A 21,580-nucleotide genomic window follows, 5' to 3' on the forward strand; every position below is an offset into this window, starting at 1 on the left:
ACCAACACTAAAGCTCACAAGCTTGTAGATCTGCTACTTTCACAATGTTTATCTGTGGAAGAGTCCCAACTATATGTAATGCCTCAAAGCAAATGTGATTATTTCTGGCGAGTTAAAATGATCATTTTGTGGGGGACACGGCCTGAAAAAGTTGAGTCACTCCCCTATAAGAATTATTTGTATAGCACCTTTCATGACATGAAATGCAGCTCAACATGTCAGAAATTGTGCTTAACAGAAAAAGTACACTAAAGCAGAAAATAAAACAAATGAAATCAAATTAAATAAAGTTGCCGCGCGGCAAGCTTGTACATCTGCTATTTTTGAAAAGTTTTGAATAAAGTCATGGAATATTTTTGACCAGATTCTTTAATGTCTACTAAATCCTAAGGTTTTTGAAAAACACGTATTTATGTCATTGGTTCCTATGTCATTGGACCCCAAACATGACATGTATTTGGCCACAGACCCCCATTTCAAAATATGTTGGTATAGGGACCTCCAGAAGCAGAGATTTGAGTTAAAAAGGTTTGCTTTGAAAAATATATACTGTATTCATAGATTAGCAGAATTCAAGTGGATGTGGATGGCAGAGTAGAATTATTTCCACCTGTCTTGTTTTAGTTCAGCCACTCCCATGGGATGATTGTCCTTGAGTTCCACCTGTGTCTAGTTTGTTTCAGTGTTTGTTCAGATCATCTGTGTCCATGATCTGAGAGTGTCTGTCCTGCTTTAAAGGGACATTCCACTTTCAAAAAAACTTTTGGTCATTGTATGGTCTAATCAGGCTTGTATGAACACCCTGAACAGTTTTTAATTTTCTTCATTCAGTATTTAGATATTTGATGTAAATGTTACCAGGCCCAACACGCCCAGGCCCTCTCCACATACACACCCATTGTAACTTCAAACTCCATTTTAACCATGATAGATTCATCAAAAACACCCATTATTTTTTCTGGTGACTCACAATACCCTCCTAATACGTGAGCAGACCGTGTTTTTTCAATAACCTTTTTCTTTTATTTTTAATAATTCTTTGGGAAAATGGAAAACATTAAATACAATAATATTTTATTGAAAATAAATGAAAAAAGTTATTGAAAAAACACGGTCTGCTCATGTATTAGGAGGGTAGTATGAGTCACCAGAAAAAATAATGGGTGTTTTTGATGAATCTATCATGGGTAAAATGGAGTTTGAAGTTACAATGGGTGTGTATGTGGAGAGGGCCTGGGCGTGTTGGGCCTGGTAACAAACAAAAGGACAGAAAGAAGAGGAACATAATATTTGCATTCACAAATAAACCAAATTGAATAAAATACACTCATTATTGTGTGTGTGTGTGTGTGTGTGTGTGTGTGTGTGTGTGTGTGTGTGTGTGTGTGTGTGTGTGTGTGTGTGTGTGTGTGTGTGTGTGTGTGTGTGTGTGTGTGTGTGTGGACGTCCCACAAAAACATACGTGGACGTACTCAAGGAAGACGTAGGGACACAGAACACCAATGAGCTGGCCAGATGTATGGAGAACCGAGATGACTGGAAACAACGATGGAGGGCTCGTCTGAGGACGACCTAGATAGATAGACAGCCATACACTTCCTAAGACAAAAATGTGATTACAATAAATGTACCCCCATTTGTTCTGGATGGGGCCCCAAATGGATTCGGGTCCCCAGAATCAATGGGGGTACATTTACTAGAATACAATTTTTGTCTCCATGGCGTGAGTAATCAATAGAAAAAAAGTCATTTTGGAGGTGAACTACTCCTTTAAAACAATGGGACTGTGTGTGAAAAAAGCTCTCTCTCTCCCACACACTCCCACACAGACACGCACGCACGCACGCACGCACACACGCACACGCGCACACGCACACACGCACACACACACACTTCAATTTCTTTATTTGAGTCCACATTTATAAAATACATTACAAGGGACACAAATATTTTCAGTTGCTTCTGATGTCCCACATGCTTTAAACAACATGTATCAGTGCGTAAATACAAACAAGCTGCCTATAATGGAGGAGATAGAGCAATACGTTGCGAGCTGCTTTGCCCTAGCCTACTTGGACAGCCCCAAAATCCTCAGGCCCCTGACCACTAGCCTGTGGACATGGCCCAGGCTGCCAAATATAAAAACAATGAGCTGACACTTATATCTTATGTATAATGGCCTGTACTAATGGTTGGTATTTAACCTGTTTAGTAAGGAAAGCTTCCTCCAAACTTGAATCAAAAGTACAGCCAACTTCCAATAAGAAAACCTCTCTGCTGTTCTCATCAATCACAATGACGTCTGGCGTATTTGCTGTTATATTTGCAAACACATGGGGGTCATTGCTTTGAAACATTTCATTTTGGTTTCACACAAGAGTGTTTGTAAAACACAACAGAGGAATCAAACATAGGTGACACATCTTTTGTAATAATGTCAACAATTCTGTCATGCCTGGCAATGTAAAGTCCTTTGTAAACATTACAGCCGTTTAATATACAAGACATACTCTATGCTGTCCGTGGTGTAAACAGTCATGCGCATTTGGATACCAAATGGACAGATTCAGTTTGGTAGGCAGCACTTGGGAGTCGTGCTTTTACAGTAAAGATGAGAATATCCTCATCAATAGCTGCGTTTTTAAGAATGGAGTGGGACACCGATCCACCGAATGATCAGCTGACTGCAGGCAAGCAAGCTTATACCTTGCAGTCGCAGTCCTGTCCAGCGCTGCTTCCTTTGCTGCGCTCGGAGCGCTAGAAGGTGCGCTCGCGCGCCGGGGGGGGGGGGGGGGGGGGGGGGCGCGCGCTTGATGTTCCATCGTGGCTCGCTGTTGCGCACACGTTGATTGACAGCTCGGTGATCACAGCTTCAGAGACGCGCACAGCCTCGCCGCAGTGGCGTCAGTTCAGACAGAGCAAGCTAAGGTATGGCAACATGACAGGTGTCTTGCACGCGCGCCCTCAGGCGCGATAAAAAGTACATTTTTATTATTTCCCCCTGTAGCCAAGGTATGGCAGCTGCATACCCCTGCCATACCCAATTGACGCCCCTGCCTCGCCATCTCTTTTCCACTCCAGGGAAACACCACTCCAGTTACACAAATCGTTCAGATCTGGCCAGTCAGAGTTTACTCCAAAACCGGTTGCGTTGGTATCCAATTTACCGCTGGGCTTCTTTTTAAACCCAAGGAAGCTGGATGGGTCGCTCGTTTTGGGGACCTTGCGTCGCTCCAGGTCGAGAATGAGCGAGGCCCTGGCGAGCTCTCTGACCGCCCGTGGTCGTCACAATTTAACATGTTTAACAGATGTGAAAGGCGTGTGGATATACTATATGTCCATTCAATGTCCGGTACCCCCAGCCCTCCCTCGCTCTTACTGTGGAATATGAAATAAAGAGACACTTTACTTTACCAAGTTCATTCATTCTTACATGGGATGGATGGCCTGGGTGGTCCTTAAAAGGACCGTTGTGTTTAGAGCAGACAGAACAGTTTACTTGGAGCTGGTGTACTTGGTGACAGCCTTGGTGCCCTCAGACACGGCGTGCTTGGCCAGCTCACCGGGGAGCAGCAGGCGGACGGCGGTCTGAATCTCCCTGGATGAGATGGTGGAGCGCTTGTTGTAGTGAGCCAGACGAGAGGCTTCACCGGCGATGCGCTCAAAGATGTCGATTATTTCTCCCGCTCGTGCGCTCTATTGTCCCTGTAATTTTGAGCGGCTAAATATGCACTAGTGTAAATGTAGGTCTACGTGAACGCATTTTATTATTATTGTGGGCTCGCCTGGAAGGCGAGCACACGTATGTTATCTTCATTATTTATAGTCAGTCAGTCAGTCAGTCAGTCAGTATCTCCTCAAAACTTTGGCGCGATTCATCTCCTAAACGCTTACACCTTTAAACACCATTCAAATTTTTATGTGTTCAGCTTACTGAGGACACGTGTGCTTGTACTTTTGGTTTTGAAATGTTTTGTAGTTTAATTATAAAAAAATAAAAATGTTTAACTTTAAGCATCCAATGCATTTCCAATGGGTTTACTGAGTGGGGAGAGAGTGAGACAGGGGAAAGGGACCCATGTTTATATTAAGTCGCTGTGGCTGCAATATTCACACTTCAGATATGCTATTTATATCAATGTGTTCACACAGGTCTGCTTTCTGATTTGATCCAAATGTCTAAGCTGTGTGATGTATAAAACTATAGTTATAGTTAAAACTATAAATAAATGTCCCTCTCCACTCTACTGATTGACACAGCTGTGATTAAAGGCTTGGCTGTCATTGGCTGTTCTGTGGTGATGTAGCCTTACATAAGTCGGGCCTGCAGTGACAATGCGAAAGTCTCGGCAGAGACGTCTTAATGTAAGGCTAGTGGTGCTGCAAAGTAACCAAGTACATTTACTCAAGTATATACAAACAAGTACTTGTACCTACAGTACAATTTTTAGGTACTTTTACTCTAATTTCCATTTTTGTTACTTATACTCTACTATAAATACAGCATTTGACAGCTTCAGTTACTTTTTATTTTGCAGATTTTATTATTAATAATAATAATAATTATTAACACGCACGCACGCACGCACACACGCACACACTCACACGCATACACACACACTGACACACAAACAACTGTTACTGTGTTACTGTGGAGACGTTTGCTTGTATTTGTCTTTGACACATGTTTTGTAGTGTTTTAGAAATTTAACTTAAAAAGAATAAGGTTCCCGGGCGATGGGATTTACAGTATATATCCTAGAACCCGCAGGGACACTCTGTGTGGTTGTCAGGGAGATATCACAACCAATGCGTTTCCAAATCAGACGATCAACCGAAGTGGACCCACCTGGCAAAACCACACCCCAAACACTTTAAAAGCCATGAATTTCAGCCTGTCTGCATTTGAATCCTAGTATATCCCATATGCATTTGGATCAGCATGTCCCGTACTGTATACCAACTTTTACTTTACACTTTTGTTACTTATACTCCACTGCAATTGCATTTGGCAGCTTTAGTTACTTGTTACTTTGCAGATTTTATTATTAATACAAAACATACGGTAGATGAATCACTTAATACTTTGTCTAATTGTAAGAAGCTGATCTACAATGTGACATTGCGACATGTTGTGATCTTGTAGATCTGCTGTTTTTAAAAAGCTTGTCAATATTAGGACCATCTGTGTACTATTACTTTGATGTGGTTTGCTGGTTTGCAAAGTGTAGTTCAGGGACCCCTAGGACACACACACACACACACACACACACACACACACACACACACACACACAGACACAGACACAGACACACACACACACACACACACACACACACACAGGTTCCCCATCTTTCTTCCCAGGCTTTAAACAGCCATAACTTCAGTTCCCAACATGCTACTGGTCTCGAACTTTTGTTGTTGGTTACCCGTCCACATTATATTTTAATTTTATTTTGATTTAATTGTCCATACCGTTAAAGGACCAGGTCACCTCTGGGACAACCAGATCTTATTTTATTGTTGTGTGGGACACGATCAACACAATCCTGTAATTTCTTGTGTTCAATCTGTGTTTTTAGATATTTTAGTATTTCAGCATGCTACAACTGGTCATATGATGCTTTGTAGCATGATATTGCATCATCTCATGCATCATATGATGCAAAATGCATCATATGACCAGTTGTAGCATACTGAAATACTAAAATATCTAAAAACACAGATTGAACACAAAGAATAACTCAACATTGTGTTGATCGTGTCCCCACACAACAATAAAATAAGATCTGGTTGTCCCAAAGGTGACCTGGTCCTTTAAGTTCATGTAATAACACTGCTTGTCTACATTGTATTTGCATTACCATTTTACGTCAGTAAAATTAAAGAGAGCATTGCCTGGGAACTTGACACTTTTACTATTATTGTTTTGGGTTGGAAGCGAGCCCACACTGTTTCGAAGGAACAGTTTTTCTAGTTATTATTATAATTGTAAACTATGTCCATAAGGTCCCCAATGGAAACAAGCCATAGTGCTTTCTAGACGCACCTCACTAGCCCAGTGTAAACACCAGTTTTGATAATAATAATAATAATAACAATAAATACATAAATACAACATTTACATATGATATGCTATATAGCACTTTTGTAGAAAGGCTACTCAAAGACAGACAGACAGACAGACAGACAGACAGACAGACAGACAGACAGACAGACAGACAGACAGACAGACAGACAGACAGACAGACAGACAGACAGACAGACAGACAGACAGACAGAGGCCTACAGACAGGGAGAGAGAGAGAGAGAGAATAAGCAAAGAAGTAGGCCTATATAGTTATATCTGAAGACAAAGCCCTACATAGCCTAAGTGCATGCCATCCCGTTCCCATAGTGAGCACATACTAATTCATTGTGCAAAATGAACCTCTATATAAAACGTGTAGCCTACATAGGCTATAACATGTTTAGTATAAATAGTTCAATCCAATCCAAAATATAATACTGTATGGTGCGTATAATGATTGTCATGAAAGCTTGTGTGTGTGTGTGTGTGTGTGTGTGTGTGTGTGTGTGTGTGTGTGTGTGTGTGTGTGTGTGTGTGTGTGTGTGTGTGTGTGTGTGTGTGTGTGTAATGGTTCAGGCACTTCTTAATATATAAGACTATAGAAGGAACTCTTTGGATAATTTTGTGGGTGGCTCTTAAAAGAGCCGTTTGTTTGTTTGAATGAATGCCTTCTCAGCGCTTCCAGAACTCAGCCTGTTCCCATTTGACGTTGAAAGGGGCCTCCGAGCCTCTCCCTTTCATCCTGCTGTGGTTTCGGTACTCCACGTCGCCTTTTCTTATCAGCAGTCTCATACCTTCTCTCACATCAAGGCCACCACCTCGAATCTCATAGCGGTTCTGGAGGCTTGCACGAATGGTGTCGAACCTGGTCCACTTCCTGTTCTGAAGCACGCTGAGGATCTGCTTGTCCATGCCGCCGGCGCCAATGGTCTCCTTCTGGATGGATAAGATAGAAGCTTCTTCCGATGCTGCTGGAATGATGAATCATACGAAAAAGCGTCTGCCTTTTATAGCATAAACATGACAGGGCGCCTTTCTCTGATTGGCCTGTGGTCAAAAACATTTCGCGCCACCTTTTCTGATTGGTCAGCAGCTCATACACACTCGGCCAGCACACACCCCGGCTGAGCTGGTCGTCTCCGTCTGTAACAGTGTAGAGCAGGCTGCCTGTCCTCCCTTACGTCCTCATTCACTTCTGAATCAACAACTGAACTGAAGCTGAAAAATGAGTGGGCGTGGTAAGGGAGGAAGGCAACAATGCCCAGAGTCGGTGCCGTCGCCCCGGTGTATCTGGCGGCCGTCCTCGAGTACCTGACCGCTGAGATCCTAGAGTTGGCTGGAAACGCTGCCCGTGACAACAAGAAGACTCGTATCATCCCCCGTCACCTCCAGCTGGCCGTCCGCAACGACGAGGAGCTCAACAAACTGCTAGGCGGAGTGACCATCGCTCAGGGCGGTGTGCTGCCCAACATCCAGGCTGTCCTGCTCCCCAAGAAGACCGAGAAAGCCGCCAAGAAATAAACCTGCCTCATTCTTCTGAATAAACCCCACAAAGGCTCTTTTAAGAGCCACCCACTAATTCAACAAAGGGTTGCTTCTAATGGCCTATGAGGAGAAAATATAAATAATATAACTTTTGTGCACACAAAAAAAAAAAAAGTAAAGGAGGAAAAGGACTGGGAAAAGGAGGCGCCAAGCGTCATCGCAAGGTTCTTCGTGATAACATCCAGGGAATCACCAAGCCCGCTATCCGCCGTCTGGCTCGCCGCGGCGGTGTGAAGCGTATCTCCGGTCTGATCTACGAGGAGACCCGCGGTGTCCTCAAGGTGTTCCTGGAGAACGTGATCCGTGATGCGGTCACCTACACCGGGCACGCCAAGAGAAAGACCGTGACCGCCATGGATGTTGTCTATGCTCTGAAGAGACAGGGACGCACTCTGTACGGCTTCGGAGGTTAATAATGCTGACTTGATCTACCAACAACCCAAAGGCTCTTTTAAGAGCTGCCGCCCACACTTTCTATACGGAGTTAATTATATCAGACATGGTGAAATGCATTTTTTTATTACTTTCTGTGGTACAAACTGACTCATAGATTCATAAAAAAGTATCATGTCGAATTAATATTAAGTCTGCAGTTATAGTGTGTAGTGTGTGTGTGTGTGTGTGTGTGTGTGTGTGTGTGTGTGTGTGTGTGTGTGTGTGTGTGTGTGTGTGTGTGTTATAACTGGTTTAATATTGGAGCGTGGCTTGATATACATAATTCCAATTAAAATATAGATTCACCCTACATGTTTATTATACTTTGTCACTAGTCTATATTTTAGCTGGTGGGAAACATAGTGGAGAAACAAAGACAGTGTCACCTCCCTCTGAGAGTCACATAGGCAGTAGGCCAGCCAATCAAATGCTGGGATTCGCACACTACATTTTCATGGACCTCCCATAAATACTGGTGTAACACCACCTCGGCTCTCAGTCACTTCTTATCTTTACTTCAAGGCAAGCCATTGAGAGAACCATGCCTTTTAGAGGCAGAAGAATAATTTGCATAAAACTGCAATATTCATTGAATTATTAAAAAAGAATGTTTCAATTTAAAAGAAATCCGATCTGACAGATCTTTAGATATTGGTCCAAAGTTCATGTAAAAAAAGTTCCTGTGCACGTGACGCGTATAAAAATAAAAGCGTTTTAAGCGGGTTTAAGCGTGTTACAAACTGCTCAAAATGGCGGTAAATCTAAGGGCGGAGCATACTTAACAAAGACACAGATGGCTTCCGCTTGAGTCAAGGCATGCGTGTAAGCAAGTTGCATGTCTTTAAACGAAACGAGGCATGACTTATGCCCGTTTAAAGTTTGAATTTTCAAACGCTTTGTATAGCGCCCCCCTTTGGCCAATTGGAATAAGATTGGTTTCAGTGATATTTGGACTAACCCTCTACATCTTTGCCAAATGCCATGAATGTGTCACTTTGCATGTATGATTTAGAGGCAGAAGAATAATTTGCATAAAACCGCAATATTCAGTGAATTATAAAAAAATAATGTTTCACTTTAAAAAAAATCCGCCGAGACAGATCTGACCGTATTGGTCCAAAGTTCATGTAAAAAAAGTTTCGCGCACATGACGTGAAAATCCCAGGAGGAGATTGATTTTTACTGTTTTTCTGTTTTTCATAGAATTCAAAATGGTGGGAGAACTAAAGGTCAGAGGTCAAAAGTCAGAGTGGAAAAGTGGCATAAGTGTATACAGGTTTCATGGCTGTACCTCAAACAGAGCATGAGCTATACCTGTTCAAAGTTTGCATTTTTCAAAGGCTTCCTACAGCGCCACCCTTTGGCCGATTGTTGCGAGCTTCACGTTTTAGCCATTTGGCATAGTCCTCTGCCATACTGCCGAGTTTCGTAAAAAGCGACTGCACGGTCTAGCCACTAGAGATAAAGTGGCAGAAGAATAATGAGAAAGTGATTATGACTTGTGGACAGGGAGCAACACATTGCATTTGAAAAATAAGAAAACATTCTATTTGAAAAATAAAATAAATATATATTCAATCTGAACCCTGGGTTACATAGGTGTGTCCATTGTCCTAAATCATTGTATGTGTGTGTATAGGGCACAGGCTGCCCTGTGACACTCTAAATTTGGGTCTATTCTGCATTATGGCTCTTTGAAGTGAGCCAGAACCATGGATCTGGCTCACTTAAAAGAGCCGTTCGAAAGACTGGCTCATTTGGCTCCTTGTATTCACCATATTCCTGGCCATTCTATGGAGGCTGCCATTTTCCTTTTACAGAGGGCGCTGGAGCATTTTTCTTTGTGTGCTGCTTCATAAACATCTTTTCACTTCCTCCCAAGTAAGAAAGTGACATGGAATTGTCTGTTGCCAGATTTTGCCAAAGAAATAAGCCCAACAGAAGCAACTACAGTAGGCTATACTACTTTACATTCACATTTGAAAATAGATCAGCAAGCAAGCTCACAATGTGTCACATTGCGACACATTGTGAGCTTGTATATTTGCTATTTAAAAAATATTGAGGGAAATCTTTTTTTGAATATTTTTGAAACATTTTAACAACATAAATCTGTGTGGAGGTCCCTGGCACCACATATTTTCAGATGGGGGTCTGCGACTGTGGACAAATATGTAATCTGGGGTCCTTGATATGAAAAGATTTGGGAACCACTGGTTTAAAAAAATATTAGAAAGTAAGCCCAATAAGCAACATTTTTTTTGAGACACAAATTGCTTATTATAAGCAGACATGGCAACCCAGGTACATTCAGAGCCCAGAGCCTAGAACGCCAACTACTGACACTTTGATGCAAGGACAACAGGAAACCAAATGATGTTTTTCAGGCCAGCTTTTTCAGCCTCCGCCTCTTTCAGGATATGAACAGGAAGCCGGGGGCAGGGCCAGGAATAACTGAATATTTATATATTTTTAAGAAGAATTTGTTTAAACATGAATCCACAAGGTGGCACCACATTCCTCTGCTGACAGTTGAGATCACAATTTTGTATTTACCCGTGTGTGTAAATTAAGCTACCTTGACTTTTGTTATTCATGCAACACAAAAAACCAAGCAGGCAACAATGAACTCGCACACTTGTAACTGTATTTTTTAAAATGTATTCATCTTCTTCCTGCCGCATTTTGGCATGTGGGTTGGTCACTCGGATGGCCAGCTGTTTTGCCCTATCCACAAGAGCCTGCCCTTTTTGGGTAAAAACACCAAACCCCACACTTCTTAAAATAGCCAATTAAACTCATCACATTAATTGTTAATTAACTGTATTTTTTAAATGTTATTCATCTTCTTCCTGCCGCATTTTGGCATGTGGGTTGGTCATTCGGATGGCCAACAGTAAACAAACCAACAAGTCAAGTGTATAGAGTCTATCTGCCCATTTCTAACATGACAATTTCACATTGTTGTCGCTCAACCAACATAAAGTGTAAGTGAATAAATAAAATAAAAAAACCTGAAAAGCACTTTTGACAACTCAACATCAGAATTCACAGGCATTCACTGTTGGGAGATGATGCATGTGAAAAATTGGGTCTAGTCAAGAGGATGTATAGCATCAAGACAAATGCACAAAACAATGTTGAGACAATAGTGGAGCAGTATACAGATGTATTCAGAGGGTTTGGTGTCTAACCATACACCTACAAGATCCAACTAAAATATGATGCACAGCCGTCATTCATGCTCCCAGGCGGGTTCCAGCACCGCTCAGAGAGAAGCTAAAGCAAAAAAAAAAATATTGCCCGTCTTGGCCGTGGTTATCTCGCCCGTATTGTCATTGGTTAAATTGCCCGTCTTGGTCTTGGTTATTTGGTTGGTTTGGGGGTTGCATGCATTGGCCTCGTTTTGTCCGGAGCAAGCCTTGGTTTGGTGCTTGTCCCCCGGCGTGACAGAGGTGTGGGTTAGGTGGAACATGACGGAGCGTGTCTGGGCCTGCTGGTCGTGCGAGAACCTAGAACCAAAATTAAACTTATGGTGATGGAGAGCATGAACATTTTTCTAAAATCTGGCCCAAAGCAACCTGACTAAGGTGTTTGTGGCTGATGCTTGCGTTCGGCCATCAGTTTATACCACAGGCTTGCAATATGCTTTTTAAGCAGTTTCTTCTCAAGTATTATGGAGTTGGTTACCTATAAATAATGACACATTTATGTACATAATTATTGGGAATATATAAGTTATGGTATAAAGTTGGTTGGAAAGATTCACCAATATATGACAATTCTCGCAGTAGGCCTATATGAGTTTTAAGCAGTTTCTTCATGATTTCAAATTGGAATATTTAATTGGATTCCCCCATGTATGAAAACCTAAAAAACTAAAAAAGAAAAATCTAGTTTCTATCCTGTCTGCCGCCATCTTTAAATTGTCAATTTCTAGGGCTTAGCGGCCATTTTTGAGCTTTGCATACAGCAGATATGGATTCAGCGCACCTTAATACCCCTAGAAAACATGTATGCCATAAACTAACAAGATTTGCCTTCAGCGCTTTAATTAAGCACATTTTCTGAAATCCTGCCTAGTCTAATATACTGTAGGGCGACTTCTCTTTTTGGTTTATTTATACTGTTTATATTTTCAGTATTACATTATACGTATACGCAAACAAACACAGATAAACCACACACAACCAGTTGAAATAACATAGTTTATTGTTCAGTCGTTTTTATCTGTGAGTTATTGAATGTGCCTTTGAGATCACTGAGTTTTCTACCAGTTACCAGTTTGATTCTGTGGGAACCTGATGGAGATGAAAGGGGAACCGCAGCTGCTCAAAATCTGCAGCTGATGGGAGGCAATTGGACTGCACCAAGTCCCTCTGCACCAAGGGGAGGGTCTTGCATGGGTTAGCTGTCTTTAAATAAGTAGTCTTTTGTCTTCACCCCCTTTTTTTGCTCTTAGTGGTATCACCGCTCCCTATATAGTCCCCCCTCCTAACATGCTTCATTTTCGGTGAATTCTGTCTCTCTCTCCAATGCTTCATACCATTGTCAGGCTGAGGCTTTCTGACCCTCCTCTCTGTTCTAGTAAAGCTCATTCTGTCCCCAGCCATCAAGCAGCCGCATGGCTCCACTACACCTTATTTGTTTCACTTTCTTATTGTATCCATCGCCTTGCACAATAGATGCATGTAGGAACACTACACTGCTGACAACTGATTTCATTTGATCTCAAAAGTTTTGGGTTATTGTTTTGTCTTTCTTTTTTTTTTTGTTAAAACATTTTGAAACTAAGGAAGGGAAAGACAAGGGGGGGGGGGAATGGGGAAGGGAAATGGAACAATAGTTTAAACCAACACTAAAGCTCACAAGCTTGTAGATCTGCTACTTTCACAATGTTTATCTGTGGAAGAGTCCCAACTATATGTAATGCCTCAAATTAATGTGATTATTTCTGGCGAGTTAAAATGATCATTTTGTGGGGGACACGGCCTGAAAAAGTTGAGTCACTCCCCTATAAGAATTATTTGTATAGCACCTTTCATGACATGAAATGCAGCTCAACATGTCAGAAATTGTGCTTAACAGAAAAAGTACACAAAGGCAGAAAATAAAACAAATGAAATAAAATTAAATAAAGTTGCCGCGCGGCAAGCTTGTACATCTGCTATTTTTGAAAAGTTTTGAATAAAGTCATGGAATATTTTTGACCAGATTCTTTAATGTCTACTAAATCCTAAGGTTTTTGAAAAACACGTATTTATGTCATTGGTTCCTATGTCATTGGACCCCAAACATGACATGTATTTGGCCACAGACCCCCATTTCAAAATATGTTGGTATAGGGACCTCCAGAAGCAGAGATTTGAGTTAAAAAGGTTTGCTTTGAAAAATATATACTGTATTCATAGATTAGCAGAATTCAAGTGGATGTGGATGGCAGAGTAGAATTATTTCCACCTGTCTTGTTTTAGTTCAGCCACTCCCATGGGATGATTGTCCTTGAGTTCCACCTGTGTCTAGTTTGTTTCAGTGTTTGTTCAGATCATCTGTGTCCATGATCTGAGAGTGTCTGTCCTGCTTTAAAGGGACATTCCACTTTCAAAAAAACTTTTGGTCATTGTATGGTCTAATCAGGCTTGTATGAACACCCTGAACAGTTTTTAATTTTCTTCATTCAGTATTTAGATATTTGATGTAAATGTTACCAGGCCCAACACGCCCAGGCCCTCTCCACATACACACCCATTGTAACTTCAAACTCTATTTTAACCATGATAGATTCATCAAAAACACCCATTATTCTTTCTGGTGACTCACAATACCCTCCTAATACGTGAGCAGACCGTGCTCTTTCAATAACCTTTTTCTTTTATTTTTAATAATTCTTTGGGAAAATGGAAAACATTAAATACAATAATATTTTATTGAAAATAAATGAAAAAAGTTATTGAAAAAACACGGTCTGCTCACGTATTAGGAGGGTAGTATGAGTCACCAGAAAAAATAATGGGTGTTTTTGATGAATCTATCATGGGTAAAATGGAGTTTGAAGTTACAATGGGTGTGTATGTGGAGAGGGCCTGGGCGTGTTGGGCCTGGTAACAAACAAAAGGACAGAAAGAAGAGGAACATAATATTTGCATTCACAAATAAACCAAATTGAATAAAATACACTCATTATTGTGTGTGTGTGTGTGTGTGTGTGTGTGTGTGTGTGTGTGTGTGTGTGTGTGTGTGTGTGTGTGTGTGTGTGTGTGGACGTCCCACAAAAAACATACGTGGACGTACTCAAGGAAGACGTAGGGACACAGAACACCAATGAGCTGGCCAGATGTATGGAGAACCGAGATGACTGGAAACAACGATGGAGGGCTCGTCTGAGGACGACCTAGATAGATAGACAGCCATACACTTCCTAAGACAAAAATGTGATTACAATAAATGTACCCCCATTTGTTCTGGATGGGGCCCCAAATCGATTCGGGTCCCCATCCGGAATCAATGGGGGTACATTTACTAGAATACAATTTTTGTCTCCATGGCGTGAGTAATCAATAGAAAAAAAGTCATTTTGGAGGTGAACTACTCCTTTAAAACAATGGGACTGTGTGAAAAAAGCTCTCTCTCTCCCACACACTCCCACACAGACACGCACGCACGCACGCACACACGCACACACACACACACACACACACACTTCAATTTCTTTATTTGAGTCCACATTTATAAAATACATTACAAGGGACACAAATATGTTCAGTTGCTTCTGATGTCCCACATGCTTTAAACAACATGTATCAGTGCGTAAATACAAACAAGCTGCCTATAATGGAGGAGATAGAGCAATACGTTGCGAGCTGCTTTGCCCTAGCCTACTTGGACAGCCCCAAAATCCTCAGGCCCCTGACCACTAGCCTGTGGACATGGCCCAGGCTGCCAAATATAAAAACAATGAGCTGACACTTATATCCTATGTATAATGGCCTGTACTAATGGTTGGTATTTAACCTGTTTAGTAAGGAAAGCTTCCTCCAAACTTGAATCAAAAGTACAGCCAACTTCCAATAAGAAAACCTCTCTGCTGTTCTCATCAATCACAATGACGTCTGGCGTATTTGCTGTTATATTTGCAAACACATGGGGGTCATTGCTTTGAAACATTTCATTTTGGTTTCACACAAGAGTGTTTGTAAAACACAACAGAGGAATCAAACATACGTGACACATCTTTTGTAATAATGTCAACAATTCTGTCATGCCTGGCAATGTAAAGTCCTTTGTAAACATTACAGCCGTTTAATATACGAGACATACTCTATGCTGTCCGTGGTGTAAACAGTCATGCGCATTTGGATACCAAATGGACAGATTCAGTTTGGTAGGCAGCACTTGGGAGTCGTGCTTTTACAGTAAAGATGAGAATATCCTCATCAATAGCTGCGTTTTTAAGAATGGAGTGGGACACCGATCCACCGAATGATCAGCTGACTGCAGGCAAGCAAGCTTATACCTTGCAGTCGCAGTCCTGTCCAGCGCTGCTTCCTTTGCTGCGCTCGGAGCGCTAGAAGGTGCGCTCGCGCGCCGGGGGGGGCGCGCGCTTGATGTTCCATCGTGGCTCGCTGTTGCGCACACGTTGATTGACAGCTCGGTGATCACAGCTTCAGAGACGCGCACAGCCTCGCCGCAGTGGCGTCAGTTCAGACAGAGCAAGCTAAGGTATGGCAACATGACAGGTGTCTTGCACGCGCGCCCTCAGGCGCGATAAAAAGTACATTTTTATTATTTCCCCCTGTAGCCAAGGTATGGCAGCTGCATACCCCTGCCATACCCAATTGACGCCCCTGCCTCGCCATCTCTTTTCCACTCCAGGGAAACACCACTCCAGTTACACAAATCGTTCAGATCTGGCCAGTCAGAGTTTACTCCAAAACCGGTTGCGTTGGTATCCAATTTACCGCTGGGCTTCTTTTTAAACCCAAGGAAGCTGGATGGGTCGCTCGTTTTGGGGACCTTGCGTCGCTCCAGGTCGAGAATGAGCGAGGCCCTGGCGAGCTCTCTGACCGCCCGCGGTCGTCACAATTTAACATGTTTAACAGATGTGAAAGGCGTGTGGATATACTATATGTCCATTCAATGTCCGGTACCCCCAGCCCTCCCTCGCTCTTACTGTGGAATATGAAATAAAGAGACACTTTACTTTACCAAGTTCATTCATTCTTACATGGGATGGATGGCCTGGGTGGTCCTTAAAAGGATCGTTGTGTTTAGAGCAGACAGAACAGTTTACTTGGAGCTGGTGTACTTGGTGACAGCCTTGGTACCCTCAGACACGGCGTGCTTGGCCAGCTCACCGGGGAGCAGCAGGCGGACGGCGGTCTGAATCTCCCTGGATGAGATGGTGGAACGCTTGTTGTAGTGAGCCAGACGAGAGGCTTCACCGGCGATGTGCTCAAAGATGTCGATTATTTCTCCCGCTCGTGCGCTCTATTGTCCCTGTAATTTTGAGCGGCTAAATATGCACTAGTGTAAATGTAGGTCTACGTGAAAGCATTTTATTATTATTATTATTATAATTGTAAACTATGTCCATAAGGTCCCCAATGGAAACAAGCCATAGTGCTTTCTCGACGCACCTCACTAGCCCAGTGTAAACACCAGTTTTGATAATAATAATAATAATAACAATAAATACATAAATACAACATTTACATATGATATGCTATATAGCACTTTTGTAGAAAGGCTACTCAAAGTCAGACAGACAGACAGACAGACAGACAGACAGACAGACAGACAGACAGACAGACAGAGGCCTACAGACAGGGAGAGAGAGAGAGAGAGAGAGAGAGAGAGAATAAGCAAAGAAGTAGGCCTATATAGTTATATCTGAAGACAAAGCCCTACATAGCCTAAGTGCATGCCATCCCGTTCCCATAGTGAGCACATACTAATTCATTGTGCAAAATGAACCTCTATATAAAACGTGTAGCCTACATAGGCTATAACATGTTTAGTATAAATAGTTCAATCCAATCCAAAATATAATACTGTATGGTGCGTATAATGATTGTCATGAAAGCTTGTGTGTGTGTGTGTGTGTGTGTGTGTGTGTGTGTGTGTGTGTGTGTGTGTGTGTGTGTGTGTGTGTGTGTGTGTGTGTGTGTGTGTGTGTGTGTGTAATGGTTCAGGCACTTCTTAATATATAAGACTATAGAAGGAACTCTTTGGATAATTTTGTGGGTGGCTCTTAAAAGAGCCGTTTGTTTGTTTGAATGAATGCCTTCTCAGCGCTTCCAGAACTCAGCCTGTTCCCATTTGACGTTGAAAGGGGCCTCCGAGCCTCTCCCTTTCATCCTGCTGTGGTTTCGGTACTCCACGTCGCCTTTTCTTATCAGCAGTCTCATACCTTCTCTCACATCAAGGCCACCACCTCGAATCTCATAGCGGTTCTGGAGGCTTGCACGAATTGTGTCGAACCTGGTCCACTTTCTGTTCTGAAGCACGCTGAGGATCTGCTTGTCCATGCCGCCGGCGCCAATGGTCTCCTTCTGGATGGATAAGATAGAAGCTTCTTCCGATGCTGCTGGAATGATGAATCATACGAAAAAGCGTCTGCCTTTTATAGCATAAACATGACAGGGCGCCTTTCTCTGATTGGCCTGTGGTCAAAAACATTTCGCGCCACCTTTTCTGATTGGTCAGCAGCTCATACACACTCGGCCAGCACACACCCCGGCTGAGCTGGTCGTCTCCGTCTGTAACAGTGTAGAGCAGGCTGCCTGTCCTCCCTTACGTCCTCATTCACTTCTGAATCAACAACTGAACTGAAGCTGAAAAATGAGTGGGCGTGGTAAGGGAGGAAGGCAACAATGCCCAGAGAGTCGGTGCCGTCGCCCCGGTGTATCTGGCGGCCGTCCTCGAGTACCTGACCGCTGAGATCCTAGAGTTGGCTGGAAACGCTACCCGTGACAACAAGAAGACTCGTATCATCCCCCGTCACCTCCAGCTGGCCGTCCGCAACGACGAGGAGCTCAACAAACTGCTAGGCGGAGTGACCATCGCTCAGGGCGGTGTGCTGCCCAACATCCAGGCTGTCCTGCTCCTCAAGAAGACCGAGAAAGCCGCCAAGAAATAAACCTGCCTCATTCTTCTGAATAAACCCCACAAAGGCTCTTTTAAGAGCCACCCACTAATTCAACAAAGGGTTGCTTCTAATGGCCTATGAGGAGAAAATATAAATAATATAACTTTTGTGCACACAAAAAAAAAAAAAAGTAAAGGAGGAAAAGGACTGGGAAAAGGAGGCGCCAAGCGTCATCGCAAGGTTCTTCGTGATAACATCCAGGGAATCACCAAGCCCGCTATCCGCCGTCTGGCTCGCCGCGGCGGTGTGAAGCGTATCTCCGGTCTGATCTACGAGGAGACCCGCGGTGTCCTCAAGGTGTTCCTGGAGAACGTGATCCGTGATGCGGTCACCTACACCGGGCACGCCAAGAGAAAGACCGTGACCGCCATGGATGTTGTCTATGCTCTGAAGAGACAGGGACGCACTCTGTACGGCTTCGGAGGTTAATAATGCTGACTTGATCTACCAACAACCCAAAGGCTCTTTTAAGAGCTGCCGCCCACACTTTCTATACAGAGTTAATTATATCAGACATGGTGAAATGCATTTTTTTATTACTTTCTGTGGTACAAACTGACTCATAGATTCATAAAAAAGTATCATGTCGAATTAATATTAAGTCTGCAGTTATAGTGTGTAGTGTGTGTGTGTGTGTGTGTGTGTGTGTGTGTGTGTGTGTGTGTGTGTGTGTGTGTGTGTGTGTTATAACTGGTTTAATATTGGAGCGTGGCTTGATATACATAATAATTCCAATTAAAATATAGATTCACCCTACATGTTTATTATACTTTGTCACTAGTCTATATTTTAGCTGGTGGGAAACATAGTGGAGAAACAAAGACAGTGTCACCTCCCTCTGAGAGTCACATAGGCAGTAGGCCAGCCAATCAAATGCTGGGATTCGCACACTACATTTTCATGGACCTCCCATAAATACTGGTGTAACACCACCTCGGCTCTCAGTCACTTCTTATCTTTACTTCAAGGCAAGCCATTGAGAGAACCATGCCTGAAGTCACTTAACCAGCGCCTAAGAAGGGCCATCTACGTGTACAAGGTCCTGAAGCAGGTCCACTCTGACAATAGTCTCGTGTAGCCAGACAACTATTCCACAATCTCCAAATGCTATATAGAGTCTGGAACGGCAGTTCCCGGACGGCGAGTATCGGCCAGTGCTGCACTGAACTGTAGTCCCATTGGAAACATAACAGAAACACAATAGCTCAGACAAAGTCATTTGAGCGGCCTATTATTGTTATGAGTGTATAGTTAAAGAAAACGTTTGAAAACAACATGGAAGTAACACCAACAACACCAGAGAAAGATGAAATAATGCACCAAAACTAAATAAAGGAGACATAACGCTTCCAGTAGGACATGTTATTGCTACTGCACCAAGGGAACGGTTGCATCACATCCGCTTTATCTCGCACTCATCACGCACTCATCATTTCTATTCCGGTTTGCCAGACTGTATGCCAGTAGCATTTGGCCAAATCGCGGAGGCAACAGTCTGGCCACGCGAGACCACCCTGACACCGGTGTCTCCTCCAAGGCCATGGGCATCATGAACTCCTTTGTCAACGACATCTTTGAGCGCATCGCCGGTGAAGCCTCTCGTCTGGCTCACTACAACAAGCGCTCCACCATCTCCTCCAGGGAGATCCAGACCGCCGTCCGCCTGCTGCTCCCCGGTGAGCTGGCCAAGCACGCCGTGTCTGAGGGCACCAAGGCTGTCACCAAGTACACCAGTCTGCTCAGAAAACAAAAGTCCTTTTAAGGGCCGCCCATATTTTCGAGAAAGAGTTGATCATGTCCTTAATAATATGTCAGATAAAATCAGAACAGTATGAAAGTACCTGAAAGTACAGTATAAGTGGTTAAAACATGATTTCATATCTTCACACTAAGCTCAAACTCTAATGATATTTTACTCCCTCTCAAGACAGATCCTGCAATATGCTGTATATACATTGAGGATCTGTCAGCACTAAAATCACAAAAACATATTGTATTGACAGATAAAGGACACATTTACCATATGCCTGTCTCACACACAAACGCGCACGCACGCACACAATAAGCTTCAAACTAAGCTTGTCTGTGCTCCTGTCCTCTATACCGATATGAATCCAACTACAATGTTGAAATGGAGGACATGAGAAACACTCACTGGTGTTGATGAGGAACTGGTTGTTGAATCCTGGGTGATCCTGGGCAGGGGCGTCACACCAAATTCTGGGCCCCGGGTACAAGGATTCACTGTGGGGCCCCTGTGCTTTAACTATTAAAAAATAGCAGATATACAAGCTCACAGCGCGGCAGAGCTTGTAGATCTGCTATTTTTGAAAAATCGTGAAAATGTGTGCAAGAAACCTGTGTCAAGGACCCCCAAGATGATATGTATTTGGCCACGGACCCCGATCTCAAAATATTTCGTTCCAGGGACCCCCAGAAGCAAAATTTGAGTTAGAAATGTTCGCTTAAAAATTGCATATTACTCAAAGATTTTCACACATTTTCACAACTTTTCAAAAATAGCAGATCTACAAGCTCGCAGCGCGGCACTCGGTGCCGCGCTGTGAGCTTGTATATCTGCTATTTTTCAATAGATAAAGTTATTAGGGCCCCTCCACCTTGGGCCCCAGTAACTCAGTCTAACTTTCCTACCCCTTGTGACGCCCCTGATCCTGGGTGGTCATGAATGGCACTGGCAAAGATAGCAGCCAATATCTCCGGGTCTGTGAACACAGACTGAGCCTGCTATGAAGATTATCTTATCGTTGATATCTCCATATTCTAACTTATTATTATTTTTCTTTTGTCTTTTTGTTTTCATCAAATGAATGCGCTACTTGATCATACTACAGTGTCACACAAATGTATCAAACGTAGCAGATCAAAAATTGGGGAGAACGGGAACGTCCGAAGCAGTAAAAGAGTTGAATTGGTTCAAATCCATACACTACAGATGCTTTCCAGGTCTAAATGTGCTGAATACCTCCAGAGCGGGGCGAGGAGAGCAGCACGTGCGCAGACTGGAGGACGTTGGCGGCGTGCACGTTGCTGTGGTAGGCCACGTCTGCGTGGTAGTGGTCCTCCAAGGTCATCAGGTACGTGATCAACGTGTCTGACGGAATCTTGAACTTCTTCAACAAATCCCTCTCCTGCTCCAGAGGAGGAGATAAAGGGAAGAGAGACATATTTAGCAGACACTCTTAATAATCCCATTTATGCCGATTTTTTTTTTTTAAATAGCAGATATACAAGCTCCTGCGAGCGTGTAGATCTTCTATTTTTGATTGATTGTGATTTCTTTTGTCTTCAAATAAATATTTTTTTAAAAGCAAACGAATATTCAAATATTTGCTTCTGGGGGGGGTCCCTGGAACAACACATTT

The 21,580-nt window shown here is 42.9% G+C and overlaps 1 protein-coding gene across 1 annotated transcript; it reads left to right on the forward strand.

Annotated features, from left to right (window-relative positions):
• Positions 1-18,329: 18,329 nt before the first annotated feature.
• On the forward strand, positions 18,330-18,626 carry LOC308284117 (histone H4-like; the record flags this gene model as incomplete). Its single annotated transcript, XM_080724654.1, has 1 exon — positions 18,330-18,626. A coding segment is annotated over one exon (297 nt), but the record flags the coding sequence as incomplete, so codon positions are not given.
• Between the last annotated feature and the right edge of the window lie 2,954 nt (positions 18,627-21,580).

This window comes from Nannobrachium achirus (assembly GCF_963921795.1).
Source record: "Nannobrachium achirus genome assembly, chromosome: 4".
NCBI classification, from domain to species: Eukaryota; Metazoa; Chordata; class Actinopteri; order Myctophiformes; family Myctophidae; genus Nannobrachium; species Nannobrachium achirus.